Below are 16,571 nucleotides of genomic sequence, written 5' to 3'. Positions count from 1 at the left end.
TTTATAACTTGTATTGCTACTGTGTTTGTACTTTGTTTTTTCCAAACAGGTTTCTTGTAAATGGGTTTTATCTCACCGAGATAACCTGCATAAATAATGGCAAAATAAATCAAAATAAATAAGTCAGAAAAAGTATTCCTACGATGGTGGATTTCTGATATGACGACACTCTGGACCTAAGATATCAAACTCCAGTCCTGGAGAGCTGCTGCCCTGCAACTTTTAGATGTGTCCCTGCTGCACCAAACCTGAATAGAATAATAATTAGGTCATTAGCAAGGTTCTGGAGAACTTGTCTACACAAGAAGGAGGTAATTAAGCCATTTCATTCCAGTGTTTTGTACCTGTGGCACATCTAAAAACTGCAGGACAGCCGCTATTGAGGACTGGAGTTTGACACCAATGCTCTGGACCATAATGGGTCCAGTTCGTCACCCTGCAGCACATGGCTTCTTCTCATTGCCTGGCAAAGAGTAGAAAATCACCCAGCAGGTCTTTACATCTGCTTGCCGTTTTTTTCACGTTATCCAAAGTTTTTCCTATATTATGGTGAGCTGGTAGTTCTCAGGTTTGGTGCGTTCACTGAAAAAAAAAAAAAAAGACTTGATTTATTACATGTAATAAAATTAAATTTGTCAAAATCAATTTATTTATGTTTGTTTAAAATTCTAACTTAATAAACTTAATATATTTAATTGGATGAACTTAAAAAAAATTATTTGTTACAACTAATCAAATTAAGTATAATTTTTTTTCCCCAGTGGTCTAGAAAAGACTGGAAAAAGTTCTCATTGGTATCTTATAAGGTTGAGGTCTAGACTTTGACTGGATCTTTGCAGCTTGATTTTTTGTTTTTGTTTTTTTTGTTGTTGTTGTTTTTTTAAAGTTATTTTATTGTTGACCCAACCTGACATCTCATTTTGAGTTCAGATTCATGCTGAGTTTGCTAACTGCTGCCCTTCTCTCCCTGGGACCCCTGTCCCCCAACAGTCTCCGTGGCGACCAGCAGCAGCAGCACTCATCCCATTGAGCCGACGTCCTCCATGACGTCAGAAGTGAATCCGTTCTACCCAGCTGATCTAGAGGTGCAGCTGACGCTCGGAGAGCTGGTTCCTGGTTATTACTGTGTTTACCAGGTAAATCCGCCTCAGAGGGGGGCTACAGACACATGACACGTTTTCAGGGTTTTTAGTTGTAAAACAAACAGTTTTCCTTCCAGTTCACTATTACACTCTACTTATGATTATTAAAGGAACTCTAGCTGTCACTGCAGCTTTCTGTCATGTTTCTAAAGCTGACTGACTCTTATTCAATATGTTCAAAAAACAAATAAAACAAAACTGACTGTCAAAAACATGTATCCATACCAATTGTTTTTCATTTCTTTGTTTTATGTGTATGGTTTTGCATGGTTTGCTAATATCATGTTTTATTATTTTACATTATTATTGCTATTTCACTAGAAAAACCCAATCTAGGGAGAAGTTTTGCACATTAGCTTGTGCTATTAGCATCATGATTCAGGCGTGGGACTGCTGCTTCATTCAGGTTGTTTATGTTATTGTGTTTTTGTCCCTATCCAATAAAGCTAATGAATAAAATCAAAAATAAAAGAAGGATCCTCCATGAGCAGATTATCCTCAAACATGGCAGGTTGAGAAGGGAAGGACCTGGAGTGGGGTGGGGGGGATTTCCTGGAAGAACTCAGCTCTGTGATTGGTGGGCTGCTGGATCATGTGACTCCTCTCAGTCTGTGCCCTAATTCAAACACATTGACCATCCTCCCTGGGTTGAGTGGCAGGGACATGTGAGCCCCTCACTCCAGCTATTCTGGGAAGCCCGGCGAGGCGGCAGGGGGGGCGGGGCCGGAGGGGGGAGCGTTCCTGTTCCCGCATGCGGGCCGGCGGCGGCGAGGAGCAGCTGCTGTGTTACTCTCATGTTGTTTGGCTCTTGGTGAGTGCGGCCGTAGCAGACTTGTGTTTTACTCTCCCTCCAGGCCGGAGAAGATGGGCTGCTGCTTTAGTAAGGAGCTCGGCCCCGAGCCGCAGACTGAGAGGAGTGTTCTGTTATCGCCGCCCCTCCAGGACGGGCTCAGCACGCTGACGGAGCAGGTCAGGAGGCAGGCTGAGGCCGTGGCCCACAGCGCCCGCCTGGAGGACCAGGAGCCGGCCAGGGAACAGGACCGGCCCGGCCCCAACCCGGACCGCACCCAGGTGGCTCTGTCTGGCGGTGAGGCGGAACCGCAGCGGCCCCACAAGAGCCCAGAGGCCGTCATCACCACAAACACACACACAGATACCAGAGCAATGGCTGCTGGGACACGGGAGGCCAGCCCCGGCCGCGGGACTCCTCCCTACATGGAGGTGTCCACCCAGAGCCCGCTCGGCCCGGAAATGCTGGAGATCGCCGCGCACTGGGCTGCAGGGTACAGCGGGGCGCCGGAGCACGGCGAGCAGGGATGGCCGGAGCCGGGTCCCCTATCGGGCCTCCAGGACGCAGCAGAACTCCCGCTCAACGCTGTAGCGACGCACCGCAGCTTCTACAGCATTTGTCCCATCGGAGCCGAGGAGCTGGAGCCCAGCTGGACCCAGACGGCTCTGCCCGGCACACCCTCCGGCCAATCAGAGGCCAGCATGTTCAGGGACCATGCCAACACAGGTACCACCTGGTCACATGAACAGGAAGTGGTCTCCGCTGACAAACTGGATCCTGGATCGGTTCTGGATAAGAACGGAGTGTTAAACCAACAGGGTGAGGCCGCCGTGAGCGGCGAGGACCCTCAGGCATCCACAGTGGACAGCTATCAGCCGAAGGACCCCGGCGCCGCCACAGAAGAAGAAAACATCCGCTTAAGGAAGAAAGAAGCAGAGCTGAGCGGTGATGGGTCTGGGTTCAGAGCGGAGCAGGAAGTCCAGAACCGTCCAGGTCCGAAGACCATCCAGGTCCGAATGCTGCTCCAGGAGGAAGACGAGGATGACCTTCCTCTGCTGGAGGGGCCGACCCTTCGACTGTGCCACACACAGATCATCTGCAGGGTCAGCAATGCTACAGCGAAGCCGACCCGACGTGGTCAGAACCCCACCCTGCTGGCTCCCGGGTCAGACTCCTTCCATGAGGAACCCAAAGAGCCCACAGGAAACGCTGAGCAGGGGTCAGAGGTCATCATTCAGAGAAGCCCTGCAGAGGCCGGGGATGCTGCCTCTGGTGTACACGAACCAGAACCAGAGGTCTGGGACCGGATTGGACCTCAGAACCATGAAGACATAAGCCACCATCCACCCAGCCGCTCTGAGCGCTCTGGGCCGCCACCTTCCTCTCCCGTTTCCTCCTCTTCCTCACACGAAGAGACGCCATCTGGCGGGTTTACTACAGCGGGTCAGAGACACCCCCCCAGCCCGGATCGGACCTCTGACTCTTCCTCAGACAGAAACAACATGGAGGAGATGAAGAGTTTACTCCCCGTTGCCCCCGGTTACTCAGACTGGATGGTTACTGATACCAGCTGCCAGGAGAGTTCTGGTTCAGTACCGGTGGACCCGGATCAGATCGATGTCTACGCCTCCACTCCATCCTACGAGATTCACTTCCTGAACCAGGAAGTCCCAGCCGCTGAGAAAAAGGAGGAGAAGGTGAGCGGGATCAGGGACATGGTGTCGGAGCTCCTGGGACAGCTGGCCGAGGGGTCCGTCTGCCACCTGTATCCCCAGCCCTGGATTCGGCTGAGCCCGGACCAGAACCCCGACGCTCTGACCCAGGGCACGTCGGAGGCGGACGGTACGAAGGGCGAGGATGAGGAGCAGATCCCAGCCCTGGTGTCAGAGCTGCAGCCCTCCATGGCCCTGCTGGGGGCCTTCCCCTACAGCACGGCGACGCCCCAGGGGCCCTGCGTCTGGGACTGGCACACCAGCGGCTTCCAGGCTGTAAGTCTGGCTCCAGCTATGCTGCTCCATGTCTCTCGCACACACGCGCATACACACACACACACACACACACTGGAAGGAAAACATCTGGAATATTCTAGTTAACAAAACACATGGGTTATTATTCACATTCACAGTTTGAAGAGATTATGTTTTATTGATCATCCAGGCTGGAGTTAACTTGGAGTCATGGTTTTTGTTACATTCAGATGTTTGTGCTGACCTTTGACCCTAACAGCGCTGTTTTCTACATGATGAACCTGAACTGAGCACCGAGAAGGTCATGCTGTTTCATGTGTGTATCATAATCTGTCTAGGAGCTGTGATGTACAAATTATAATTTAACAACTTTTCAATCTGAGGCGTTTTGGTGAAAAACATGGCAAAGTCATAGCAAAATATTAATTGGTAAGAAAAAAATGATTGAATCATGAGGGTCAGGAAGGTCTGAGGAGAAAACCAGACCAGGTTCATGTCTCTGTTGCATCGTGAAGGAGAAGATTTGACGTTATGAAAACATGTCAGAATACACTTTGCTGATCTTCATGTCTCCTGTAATGGATTTTCTTATTCCTGAAGAGTTGACGCTTCACTTTGGGACGATTTGCCAGAAAACTGCAAGTCCCACATCAATGAGAGTTAAATTTTCTGAATTCAGACAAAATTTTTACATTTGGTGTATTATACATGTAGAAAAAGTGAAAATTAAGTGAGTTAACAGAATTTGTTCAGTCCATCAAAGTTGCTGATGCTGTCAAAGTTCTGACTACTGAGGTTGTCCAAACCACTTAAACTGGTAAAAACAAGAAATAAACCTGTTGTCATGACTCATTTACCTGGTGTACTCTGAACATGAACAAATTCAGTTAACCTGAGTGAACTGAGAACTAGTTAAGGGTTTGATTAACTAGTTAAGCTGTTGTTAACCCAAGAAGTGGCTCAACATGCTGAACTAGATGTGGATCTGTTTCCTGTCTGCTCAGACCACCAGGACGTCTAAACGTGTTTCAGATTCTGAGTTAAATGTGTTTGTGTTTCAGGAAGCTGCTGCTGCTCCGTGTCTCAACCCTGAAGCTGAAGTATGGAACGACCCCAACCTGAGCTTCCACATCCCCGACCCGGACTACCAGCAGCTGCAGCAGCCGTGGCTGCAGCTCCCCGACAACCTGAACCACCAGGAAGGTGAGCCCAGGCTCCCGCCGCTTCACCGCATCACGCCGTCCTCTTTCCCTCACCTTCCCCTATCGCCATCCCATCAGGATTCGTGTCGGAGTTTGAAGGGAACGTGAGTCTGGCGGAGGCCGAGTATCTGACTCCAACGCCTGAAGCTCTGACGGTGAACGGAGAAACCCCTGATCCTCCGGTTACAGGTAGCAGCCAGATACACACATGCAGCAGCAACACTTTTCACGCTGTTGCACTGAAAACATCTGCTCTGTTTCCAGATGAGATCCGAGAGGAACTGAGCAGAGCTCTGGAGTCCTGCCTGACCAGGTAACATCTGGAACCACAGCGGCCGGCGCAGCAGAAAGCTCCTTTGCCCACTGTGTTTGCCCTCCATGTGTCTCAGTACAGAGAAATGTGCCTTTTGCTGTTTTCTGGATCTAACCTCTCCGTCAGCCTCTCCTGCTCTCCTTCTCAGGGATTATCTGAGCAGCGACCTCTACCTGAAGTCCCAGATGGACAACGACCAGTACGTCTCCATCGCCACGCTGGCCAGCCTGGACGGCATCAAGAACCTCACCACAGACCTGGAGCTCATCTCTGACATTCTCAAATGTGGCTCCTTGTTTTAGCTCCCATCAATATGTTACAATAAAAAACTTTAATCACCAGAATAACTGAGCTCTAACGTCCTGCTGTCTGGTTGGCAGCCATGCCTCTGGTCCAGGTGGCCCCATGCGGGCAGAAGGTTCGGCCCAGACAGAACCGCTGCGTTGTGATCTTGCGGGAGATTCCTGACACCACTCCTGCAGAGGTGAGTCCCGCTGCTGCACCGACCCGCCTGCTGCTCTCTGCAGGCCTTACCGCTCTGATGTTCCCTGCAGGAGGTGGAGGCTCTGTTCGAAGGAGAGAACCTGCCCAAAGTCCTGAGCTGTGAGGTCGTCAACAACGACAACTGGTTCCTCACTTTTCAGTCAGAGGCTGACGCTCAGCAGGTACAGCAGCTCCTATCAAAGCCTTAGCTGAGTTTCAAACCAGAGCCAGCGGGTCACTGATCCAGCTGTCAAAGACACTAACAGGTTGATGTCATTCACATAGATGTGACAGGAAACACAAGAAAAAGACTGAATGCCACCAACTAATGAAAATCTGAAAAGTGTGTCGTGTTGGTATTCAGTATTCAGTCAGAACCGTGTTTGGTCTCAGCTTTTCACAACAGACTCAGTCAGATTGGATGGACATCTGTCCAACTAAGCTCAGACATGAATAACAAGAACTAACTAATGACATATTCTATGTATAGCAGCTCTATGCTCACTCCTTTACCTTCAGCTTAATGTTGCAGGAGTGAAATAGATACTGGTCTTTATGGTATGACTAATATTTAGTTATTAAAGCTTAAAAATGGAAATAATGTTGAAAACATTCAGTTATCTTCCTGTTATGAACTTGAAGTCGTTGTTCTCCATTCAGAAGCGAAGCGTCAGACGCCGGGCTGGACCGGTGGAGGGACAACCTACAGGAGGTTTTACTGTTTGCCTCTCTGTTCGGTGTTTTCTTTTAATAAATCAGTTAAATTGATCCTATATATCACTCTTACTTAAACCTGGGCTTTGACTGGGCCATTCTGACATGAGCCTGCTTTGATCTGAGCTCCAGTCGTCCAGATCTGGTGTTCATCATCAGGTCTCTGCAGAGCTTCAGTACTGCAGAGATGATTTAGTCATGAATTGAGCTGTTAGTACAACATACCAGAGCCTTGCTGCATGTTCAGGGTGGTCACCCTGCTGGAAGGTGAACTTTGACCCCAGTCTCAGGTCTTCTGCTCCCAGCAGCTTGACTGTATTTCTGTCAGATCCTAATCCTGTCTGAGTGGGATGTGACAGAGTAACATGGCCGGTCCTTCAGGCCTACAGGTACCTGAGAGAGGAGGTCCGGGTTTTTAAGGGGAAGCCCATCATGGCCCGGATCAAAGCTAAGACCATGGCCATCGCCTCCTTCGCCCCCAAGAACGGCTACAGGCCCGTCCAGTTGGACCAGTGCAGCAGCCGCTACAGCTCCTACTTCCCCCCCACCACCTTCAACCCGTCCTGCCTCCCTCAGCAGATGTTTGACCAGAACAACGAGGCATGGCCCGCCACCGCGGCCCAGTACCAGGAGAACGTGGAGGTGAGAGCAGAACCGGGTTTCCTGACCCGGACCTGGTTCCTTTTGTGGTCCTGCTCAGTGTTTCAGTCATGAACTCTGATTCTCTCTGCAGCCTGAGCTGCTGATGAACAACCTGATGAACGAGTTTCCAGCAGCTTCTACCTTCAAGCCGCACGCAGCTCACAGACAGAGGTACGATCGCCACCCTGCTGCTGCCGTTCTTAAAGGGCCAGTGCCAAAAAAAATCCACTTTTATCAGCTCTACATCATCTTATAATGTTACTCTCTCCTTCAAAAACAAAATCCTCAATTCGTTCATTCACTTTTGAGAAATCCTTTAATCTCCATGGCAATCATTTAGCAGCTGGGCCTAGCTCCGCCTTCTACTTCACAGAGCAGCTGTCTCCCACTCAACTCCTACACACTAGCCTGCAGCAATCAGCAAGCATCTGTTGGAACTGCTCGATGTAGTAGCTACTTCCCAGAGCAACACTGGTAAAAATATTGTTAAAGGGTTAATAGAGGAGCCATGTTGTGATGACTTCCTGTAGGCGGAGCTTCATTTTGTATGTACAGGATATAACAACTGAAGGTAACGTAACATGATTGTGCTATAAAATGGCTCCATGTGCCTGTAAAATACATAATATTGCTCCTTTAATGCACCGGGTTGGAGCCAGTCCTGTGCTGTTTGGACCACATCCGAGTCGGTTCCAACCTGTTTGGACTGGCTTGGGTCTGATTATGGTCTCTACCTGCAGGAGGGGCTCCAGGATGCTGAGCTGTGGAGACCGCTGGCAGACCCACCACCCGGACCTCTACCAGCCGTCGGAGCAGCCGTCTGCAGAACAGTACTCCTCTCCCTCCCTGAGGGCCCGGCGGGGCCGGCTGAGGGGAGGCCTGCGCCGGCAGAGCCGGGGCGGAAGAACAGAATCCAACAAACAGGTTCTGGTGCCCCCCTCTGACCGGGGAAGGTAATGCAACTGTTCCTGTTACAGAGTCACAGCTGCTGTCGTTCAGCCTCTGCAGGCCTTCCTGTTCGCTTTGGTCATTACTAACCAAACCTTAGCAAGCTAGCAGCAGCTAGCAGCAGCTGGGCAGTGTAAGAACATTTTGTCCTGCACGCAGAGCCCTGTGTGTGTTTAGAGTGGAAAACTCTGAAGATCATCCAAACATTTCAGATGTTAGATGTCTGAAGCTGATCAACAAACTGACAGCTGTAATTGTAGACAAAGTATTGACTCAGACTGCTGAATACAAATGCACTCCGCATTTTTAAGATTTTTTTTGTTGTTTTTGTTGAAGACCATATAAAATTTTTCTTCCACTTCAGTCGATCTCTACTTTTCCTTTGTCTTTCATAAAACCCCCAAATACACTGAAGTTTGATCTTAGCAAGCAACTAAACATGGAAAAGTTTAGTTTAGTTTAGTTTAGTTTAGTTTAGTTTAGTTTAGTTTAGTTTAGTTTAGTTTAGTTTAGTTTAGCGACGCTCTGCAACATGAGGATTTGACTGCAGAGGCACAGAAAACAGGTTTTTGTTTTTCTGTCTCAGTTACAGCAGGAGGGGAGCCTTCGGCCAGAAGAGGAGGGAGACGGAGAAATCCTTGGAGAGACCCAAACTGAACTCTGAGGTAAGAAAACACAGCAGAGGTCAGAGGTCAGACTGTGGAAAAGTGAACTACTCCCATTCTGTCTCCGATTCATCAGCCTCCTCCTCCTCCTCTGGAGCTCAGCTTGTCCAGCTTCCCTCCCCTGTCTACAGCAAATGTTGCCACGGCGACGACACCTGCAGCTAACGACAGCGTCAAGGTAACACACACTCTCACACACACATACCTGAATCAGTTCCAGTCTGACCTGTGTGTCTGAATCCTCAGAGTCCGACAAAAAGCAGCAGCTCAAACTCATCGTCCTCATCCTCAGCTTCATCACTTCCTCCAGTGGAGCCTCAGCCGGCGTCTCTGCTGTGAGTATCCAGCTGCTGCAGCTGTGCGGCCGCAGCGGAGGCTTCACATGCAGCTGTGTTGTTGTGTGCAGGAAAGACGCAGACAGCGGAGAGACGACGGCGGAGGACAAACCAGTCCAGCTGCCACTGGAGCCAGCAGCAGTAAGACACATTCAGGACTCAGTTTATCACCTGGACCAGCCAGACGGGCAGGTGTGGGTCGTTTAATGGTGCTTGTCTCTGGCTGGTGCTGATCTGGGTTCAGTTCAACAGGAGAAAAGAACAAAATGTTTCCTATTGCTTCACCTTAACAACACAAAGCCTGGAAACATTAGAGACAAAAACACAACCAGCTCTGACAGCAGGCCGTGATCCCTGATTGGGTCACTGCAACGTTAAACATTTCAACCTTTTATTTGAAACAATCAGCCTGTTAACGGACAAACAATCTTAAATAGTTGCTTTGTTCGCAAATACATGCTGCTCCTCTTTTAAAGACATTAAACTAATCAGGGCATTTAGGATAAAATCCTTTTTCTGTAAGTCTGTTGTTGATGTTGGAAGGATTTTTATCTGCAGATTTATCTTTTTCTACAAACGTTCACTAAAGGAATGATGACACTGCACTATAGATAATAAACTATTTTCTTACTTTAAAAAGAATTTAACTGTTGATTTTCACCTTTTAATGTATTTCTAATATTGTATAAGAGGCTTATGTAAAAAATCATCAGAATATGCCAATTTCTTTTAATTGTCAGAATAATCTGTTACTAAAATAGTTTTATCTGTTTTCTGGTGTATTTTGTCTGCTGGTTTTAATGCAGCTCATCAGATCCGTTGTGCGATGTCATTAATCGCATCACAGTCCGCTTTATGAAAACGTTGTACTCTGTCGCAGTGTCGCTGTATTTGAACTGTATTCATTTGTTGGTTTAAAAACAGTGTATGGTATACGTAAAGATGAAAAGTACATAATAACTGAAACATGTCGGCGTATCGGCCTCCTGACGCCCCGTCCTGTTCTTCACTTCCTTCAGGAGCTGAAGAAGCTGAGCTACGCTGAGATCTGCCAGAAGGCTTCGTCCAATGAGGCGTCGGCGCCGCTGGCTGACCCCGCCCCCTCAGCGGAGCACCAGGCGTCCCAACAGCCTCTGTTGCCGCTGTGAGACAAAAACAGTCCAATGGGAGTGTGTAGTTGTATAGCTGGCTGTATATTTATTATAAAGATTGATCAGTAAGTAATGGAGATCAACTCTGAGCTAAACCAGAAACCAGCCTTTACAAGCTCAGGATTTTTAATCTTAAAACTATAAAAACTGCTGATGCTGAATAGGAACTTTTAACACTTTAATTATTTTGGCAGGAAACTGAAAATAATCTGTAAATGTTTTTGTAATTCTTTAGTTTTGTTTCTTGTCTTGTTGGGCTCAGTGTAATGAGAGCCAGGCGTTATTTTCAGGTTTATTGTGTTTGGCCGTCGGCTCTGTACAGGAAGTTCTGTCAGGATTCTGTTTTTTATTCTGAATTTTTAAGTCTGAAGTGGATCCTTCCCATGTTTAGAAGCCCAACAATTAATAACTAGATCTGTAAAGCCTTCCTGTGTGTTTGAAAGTACTGAATATCAACTCTTTATTGTTGCTCTGACTGTTTTATTTCATTTTAAACACGGATTCAGTTTTATTTGTGTTAAACTGGCCTGTTTTAGTTGTTGACTTTATTTAACTTGCTGAGTTTTGACCGCTGAGCGTCCAAGAACAAACTGATTCAACTTGAAGAAATGTTTTCTTTTGATTGTAAAGAGACAAATGTTGTTTTCTGATGTGAAGTTTGAATGTATAGCTGGCACCACTGTGACATATGTTGTTGTGTACAAATGTACAGAATACTGAACAGAAATATATTAAAGAAGTGCCTTTACAAGTAACATGTTTAGATTTGTATTTGTGTGAAGCTCTGAGTCATTCCGCCTCTTACAGATTTATTTCCTTCTCCTAACCAGCAGATGGCAGTAGAGCCACATCACAACTCTAATTACATTGTTTGGCTCAGCATTTGTTTATCAGCGGCCTAATGAATAGCATGCAGCATACTAATGAAATGATCCGTACTGGGCTCGATTCATCACACGTTACTCAAATAAAACTGATGACTTCAGGATCCGCCACTGAATTCAGTTTACACCAGAATCACACCAGAAGGACCAAATTTGGTCTGAACAGATTCTGGTTTAGTAAATCCTGCCGTTGCTCCGCCTGGCCTGAGGTGCATTCACCTGCATTCAGAGGAGACCTGCACATGGAGTGGCAGGTGTCAAAACCAGGGCGCCACTTTTCTCCTGCTTCACATGAAATAAGTAAAAGTTTTAAAGTGCAGGAAGCTGCTGTTTGTCCTGGCAGCACTCATAAATCTCCTCTAATGAAAACGGGTCACAGGCTGAACACATTTTAGTTCATTTCCCCTTTCAGCTGCAGGACATCTCAGGCCAGAAACTGTCATAAAGGGGACAGAAATAGAAACGTTTGTTTTTTTCTTCATGGAATCTGTAATGAACTTTTCACCTGAAAAACTAAATGATCAAATAAATTCAAGGAAATTATCAAACAGGTTTTAGTTTGGCTGATGACTCACATGTGCTGATAGTTTGTTTCTGAGACTTTGTGCTCCAAAGAGGCTTTGCTGCAGAGTGGATCACCTGCAGATAGGAACATTATAAAAGGTTTGAGATGCACAATGGAGACATAACCAAATATGAAACAAAGTTGTGCATCTGATCAACACGCCTCCTAAAAACATAATCTGTCTTCAGGGCATCTTGATGTCTTTCCCTCAGCTTTCTTTTAGCATTGCATTTTTATTTTACTTTCATGGACTCTATTCTTAAAGTTTTAATGCAATATTGGCATTAAAAATGTAACTACATTTTTGAAAAGAGACATGAGAAAGACACAAAATTCCTCAAGTCAGTCCACCAAAATTATTTTTAAGTGAAATAATTAAATACTAAATTTATTTTAAGCAAGAAAATTAACAGTTGAATTTCAAGAGTCTAAGACTGGATTAATTTAAAATTAGAAACATATTTTGTGAAAAATAAAATTGAAAAAAAATAAAGCAGCACAGAAACATAATTTAACGACGTAATGACGCTATTACAATTTACATTTTCTCTCAAAATATGTTTTGTAAAGCAAGATAATTTTTCAGTAAAAATGCCTAAAATAAACTTAAGGATTTTTATAAAATGATTAATTAAAACAGTTTTTAGTTAATCAACACTTAATTTAATAGATGCATTTAATATATATTCAGTGGATGACATATAAAAGTTATGCTGATCTCGTATTTCAGTCAGGTGTAACTGAAGCGGTGTCTCTGTGTAGGTGTGGTTGTTCGCTGCGCCCCCTGCAGGTGATGAGTGTCACCACCTCTTTTTTTTTTTTTACTCCGTATAGTCACGTGACAGCAGCAAGCTTCAAACGGCTGCGAGTGCTGTGCTGCGCGAGCCTCATCATCCTCATCACAACCGCCAGCAGAACCTCTGCAGCGGCAGAGAGGAGAACCGACCGAACCACCGGGGGTCTTCACCGAGCCAAGGAAGCGGGCAACATGGCGGGCCCCCGTTAAAACCGGACCCAGATTTATCCTCTTTGTTCTACCCCGACGCCTCGCTGTCTTTACGCGCCTCTGCTGAGGAGGGGCCGCCGAGGAGAAGGAGAAGCGCTCCCCACCACCGCCTCCGAGCCGAGCCAGGAGGAGGCAGGAGCGGCTGAGGAGGTAGCTGTTACCGCCGGAGAGCTGTTTTCTTCGGTACCAGCCGAATGGCGGACCGTGAGGCGTCGCCGATACCATTGGAGATCCGAGCCCGGCTGGCGGAGCTGGAACTGGAGCTGTCAGAGGGTAAGGAATTAATTAGAAAATGGGGGGAGAGAAAAAGAGCGCAAACCTCCCCCTCCTCCTTCCTCCTTCTCTCTCTCCTCTTCATCCTCATCACCTTATCTCATCTCCATCCTCACCGGTTGTTCACTACTAACGGAATCCGGCCGTTCATTCCTGCGGCCCCCTCCTCTTCCTCCTCCTCCTCCTCTTCCTCCCGCTCCTCCCATCCAGATGTTTGTCAGCCGGAGGAACCGACCTGGGCAGCTCCGTGCTGCCCGGGGAGGGTGAGGGCAGAGCGGGATCCGGCTGCGGGTTTTGGCCGCTGCTCTTTGTCTCAGCCGCGGTGTCGCTGTTAGGAAAACACCGTGTTGTTATGCCGGTTCCGATCCAAAAACAGAGCCGTGCTGTGACCTTGAGATGTTGACACAAGCAGCCTGGCCTACCTGAGTGTGCGTGAGTGTGTGTGTGTGCGTGTGTATGTGTGTGTGTGGTCGGGTTTAATAATAGCTTTGCGGTGCGATGCTGCGTGACACCGCAGCACACAGAGGCTCCCCGGCTCCGGGGGCCCCATCTTCTGCCTGTGCGTATTTTTCTGGGCCTGCGGAGCGGAGGATGAGGAGCAGGATGCTCCTTCTCTCCCTGGACTGTGAGCTTAACCCACATCTGAGCTCAGTTTTTCTTCCTGTCCGGCTTATATAATGGGAATTACATATTTTATTCATATCGGCTCAGGAAGGCCTGTGAAATTGACATTTTTCACCTAAAATTCTTTTATTTTGGAGAAACATCCCTGACATAAAACTGCAGCTAAATCTGCAGCTGTTTTATACAATCTAATACAATCTTTCCAATATGTTTATTGCAAACTCTGGGATGAATGCTGAATTATTTATCACGTAAAGGTTGACACACAATCAGGACTCGTCTTTTTTTGAGATCTGCTGAGGTGAAGTGGACCTCCAGAACCAGCTCGGTCCAGACGCGCAGGTGTTTTTTATGCTGCTGATCTCTGAGGCAGACTGAGCAATCGGTCACCAAATGAGATCAAGCTGTTTTAATGGAGGCCAGCGATTCAGAGGATTAACCAGAAGGCCATGACTTTTTAAACAATAATAAATGGTTTTATTTTAAAACTGCTTGGGCAGCTTGCAGGTTGCTCCTGATGTAAACAGGGTTGTTGTTTGATTTTTCATAAATTTACCGTCTTTTTCCATGTTGAGTTTGATGAGCAGATATTGTGATTTTAAGCTCAGTTAAATGGCATATTTTTGATATTTTCGGACTAAATATCTACAAAAACAAAGATCAGTAATAGAGACTATAGTTACTAGTACATAAAACTCTAACTAGAGCTATTTTTAAGCTTTCATAGTTTAACATAATCAAGAAAAAAGTAGAGATTCACCAATTTTATTATTGGTGAGACAAAATGATTCAGCTGTTTTTAGTATCTTACATTAGCTAAACAAATAGGAATGTTTCAAAAGCAGTGTTTCTGTTAGTGGGACTATAATTCCTGTGACACACAGTCACAGCCACATACTAGCTTAAAAAGTTAATAAATAACTCTTCTCTCAATTTTATTATACTAATACAAAATATCGTGATAAAGTCCTTATCGCCCACCTATAAAGCCGTCGTATTATTTAATGATGATAATGTAAAGTTAAGAAGCTTAACTCTGAGGTTTCTAAAAGGCCAACAGTTACAAATCCAGTTTGTTCCAAATCATTATGTAAATCAGGAGCAGAGGTGATGCCACACTGTGTGAGAGAGCAGTCGCTGCAAAACTTTTCACTTTTTAATCTGTCTCTGATCACATCAAGCTTGGATTCTTGACTTGGTTGACTCGCCTGTTTAAAAAACTCCCAGAATTCCTCTGTTTTACTGCCGTCAGGAAGACGTTTAGCGAGTTTCCCTGCAGGTTTCTGTGAACATGTGGGAACTTTAGTCAGACTGAGCTGAGCAGATCTGAGTGCTGGTCTGGCTCTTCTTTTCCTGGTGTTGATTTAATAAGTGTTGCAGTGATGCAGGAACAAACCGGTCCTAGTTTTACCAGCCCATGTTGACGTTATGAGTTATCAGTTTTGATTCTTTGTAAATAAGATCTTGATCTCAACGGGGTTTACCTGGTTAAATAAAGGAAATAATAGTAATAAAAAAAAATTCCTAAAGGAAATCCAGAGCAGTGATCTGATCGTTAATCATTGTGACCAATTAAAGCCGTCAGACAGACTGTGAAAAGCAGCGATCGTTCTGTCAGACTGTATTTGTCTTTGGTTCAGGGTGGATAATATTAGCACCACACAGGAATGTGTGGATTGTAATATTTCAGATGCCGTTGATCTGCGCCCTGCGCAGCATTTCCAGGCTCGCCCAGATGAACGGATTCTTGCGGCCCAGTTGGTCCTGACCTCATTTAGACAACAATAGCTCAGCTGCTACAGAAAATACTCCAATCATTTGTTGTGTTTAAAGACTTTTGTTGATATTTTTGGGTTGAATCTTTGGATGTTCGGACAATTATTCCCTCTGATTTTAGACGCACTGCAGCCGGAAGAAATTTTGCTGCTAGTTTTTTACAACTGGAAGGAGCTGATAAGTTTCTCAAAACTTCAAATAATGCCTAAACTACAACTTCAAATCTCAGACGTTGAAAAGGCGCAGAGAGAGAAGAAGCAAGTACAATCTGTCTCTTCCCCTACTCCAACATCACTGTAACCAGACGACCAGACAGAGAATTAAAAAGCAAAAGCAAAGGAGGAGGAATAGCAGAGCATGTCAAGACGGTTGTACAGTCTTTAGTCAGAGGCCTTTTGAGATTTGTTGCCACACTGACTGCTACTGGAGAATCTGCCTGCCAACAGCTGTTTTTCCTAATTGAAAAATAGACATCAATTTTATTATTAATCAAATTTTCTATTTTTGAAGATTTCATTTTTTTAAAATTCTGGATTTTTTATTTCACCATTGCTCGCTTTGAGTTTTCGTATTTCAGAGTGATGTAAGCGCACCTAGGGCAGCCATCTTGTTTGAAAAGCATTTTTTACAGCTTGTCAACTCGCTGAAGGAATGGTTGAAACAAAAGCCATTTTTTAAAGATATTTTTTCTCATTTGGACTTTTTTCAAGGAACGAAGAATGACAGATTTATTTGTAAGCCGTATCTCTCAGCCCTTATTTGAAATGTCCATAGAGCTAAAGTTTGTCTTTCCTTATGAAGCTAAAGGAAAAGGAGGCAAATGAAACTGATTAGTCTGTTTAGTAACACAGAATCATGGAAAATATTTAACATTTTGTCACATTACGACCACAAACCTCGGCGTGTTATTGGGAATTTGTACGATTGATATGACTGAAGTAAAAAGACTCTGGAAGGGAATCTGAAAACTGCCGGTACACATGTGGATTAACTCAAAAATCACAACGAAACAATAATAACATGACTTTAATCTAAGCCAACATGGCAACCTGAACACAGCTTTATTGGGTTTAAAACAGGAAACCTCCAAA

General features: G+C 45.7%; 2 protein-coding genes across 5 annotated transcripts in view; both read left to right on the top strand.

Annotated features, from left to right (window-relative positions):
• Positions 1 to 1,047: 1,047 nt before the first annotated feature.
• LOC103456732 (uncharacterized) lies at positions 1,048 to 11,107 on the top strand. Of its 2 annotated transcripts, none has more exons than XM_008396443.1 (16): positions 1,048 to 1,136; positions 1,997 to 3,920; positions 4,961 to 5,102; positions 5,180 to 5,290; positions 5,366 to 5,414; positions 5,563 to 5,699; positions 5,795 to 5,898; positions 5,969 to 6,079; positions 6,993 to 7,253; positions 7,345 to 7,424; positions 7,994 to 8,206; positions 8,788 to 8,866; positions 8,943 to 9,044; positions 9,113 to 9,201; positions 9,273 to 9,342; positions 10,221 to 11,107. In XM_008396443.1, the coding sequence occupies exons 2-16, from the start codon at positions 2,007 to 2,009 to the stop codon at positions 10,347 to 10,349; spliced, it is 3,591 nt and encodes a 1,196-aa protein (XP_008394665.1). In that variant the 5' UTR covers positions 1,048 to 1,136; positions 1,997 to 2,006; the 3' UTR covers positions 10,350 to 11,107. The 2 variants fall into 2 exon arrangements, with proteins under 2 accessions (XP_008394665.1, XP_008394664.1); XM_008396442.1 differs by having other exon boundaries at positions 9,273 to 9,393.
• A 1,875-nt stretch (positions 11,108 to 12,982) lies between these two features.
• Positions 12,983 to 16,571, top strand: part of LOC103456731 (disco-interacting protein 2 homolog C-like) — a 51,185-nt gene continuing 47,596 nt past the window's right edge. For all 3 annotated transcript variants that reach the window (XM_008396439.2, XM_008396441.2, XM_008396440.2), the window contains exon 1: positions 12,983 to 13,080. In XM_008396439.2, the coding sequence (XP_008394661.1) occupies positions 13,002 to 13,080 (79 nt within the window). In that variant the 5' untranslated portion in view covers positions 12,983 to 13,001. The remainder of the gene's footprint in view (positions 13,081 to 16,571) is intronic.

This window comes from Poecilia reticulata, linkage group LG20 (genome assembly GCF_000633615.1).
Source record: "Poecilia reticulata strain Guanapo linkage group LG20, Guppy_female_1.0+MT, whole genome shotgun sequence".
In the NCBI taxonomy this organism is placed as follows: domain Eukaryota; kingdom Metazoa; phylum Chordata; class Actinopteri; order Cyprinodontiformes; family Poeciliidae; genus Poecilia; species Poecilia reticulata.
The sequence above is the reverse complement of the archived record's forward strand: the minus strand, read 5'-3'. Positions and strand labels throughout refer to the sequence as shown.

Coding starts and splice junctions, on each gene's coding strand:
- LOC103456732 (XM_008396442.1), top strand. CDS start 2,007: ATGGGCTGCTGCTTTAGTAAGGAGCTCGGCCCCGAGCCGCAGACTGAG. Junction 8,207..8,787: donor CCCCCCTCTGACCGGGGAAG/GTAATGCAACTG, acceptor TTTCTGTCTCAG/TTACAGCAGGAGGGGAGCCT. Junction 9,394..10,220: donor TGGACCAGCCAGACGGGCAG/GTGTGGGTCGTT, acceptor CACTTCCTTCAG/GAGCTGAAGAAGCTGAGCTA.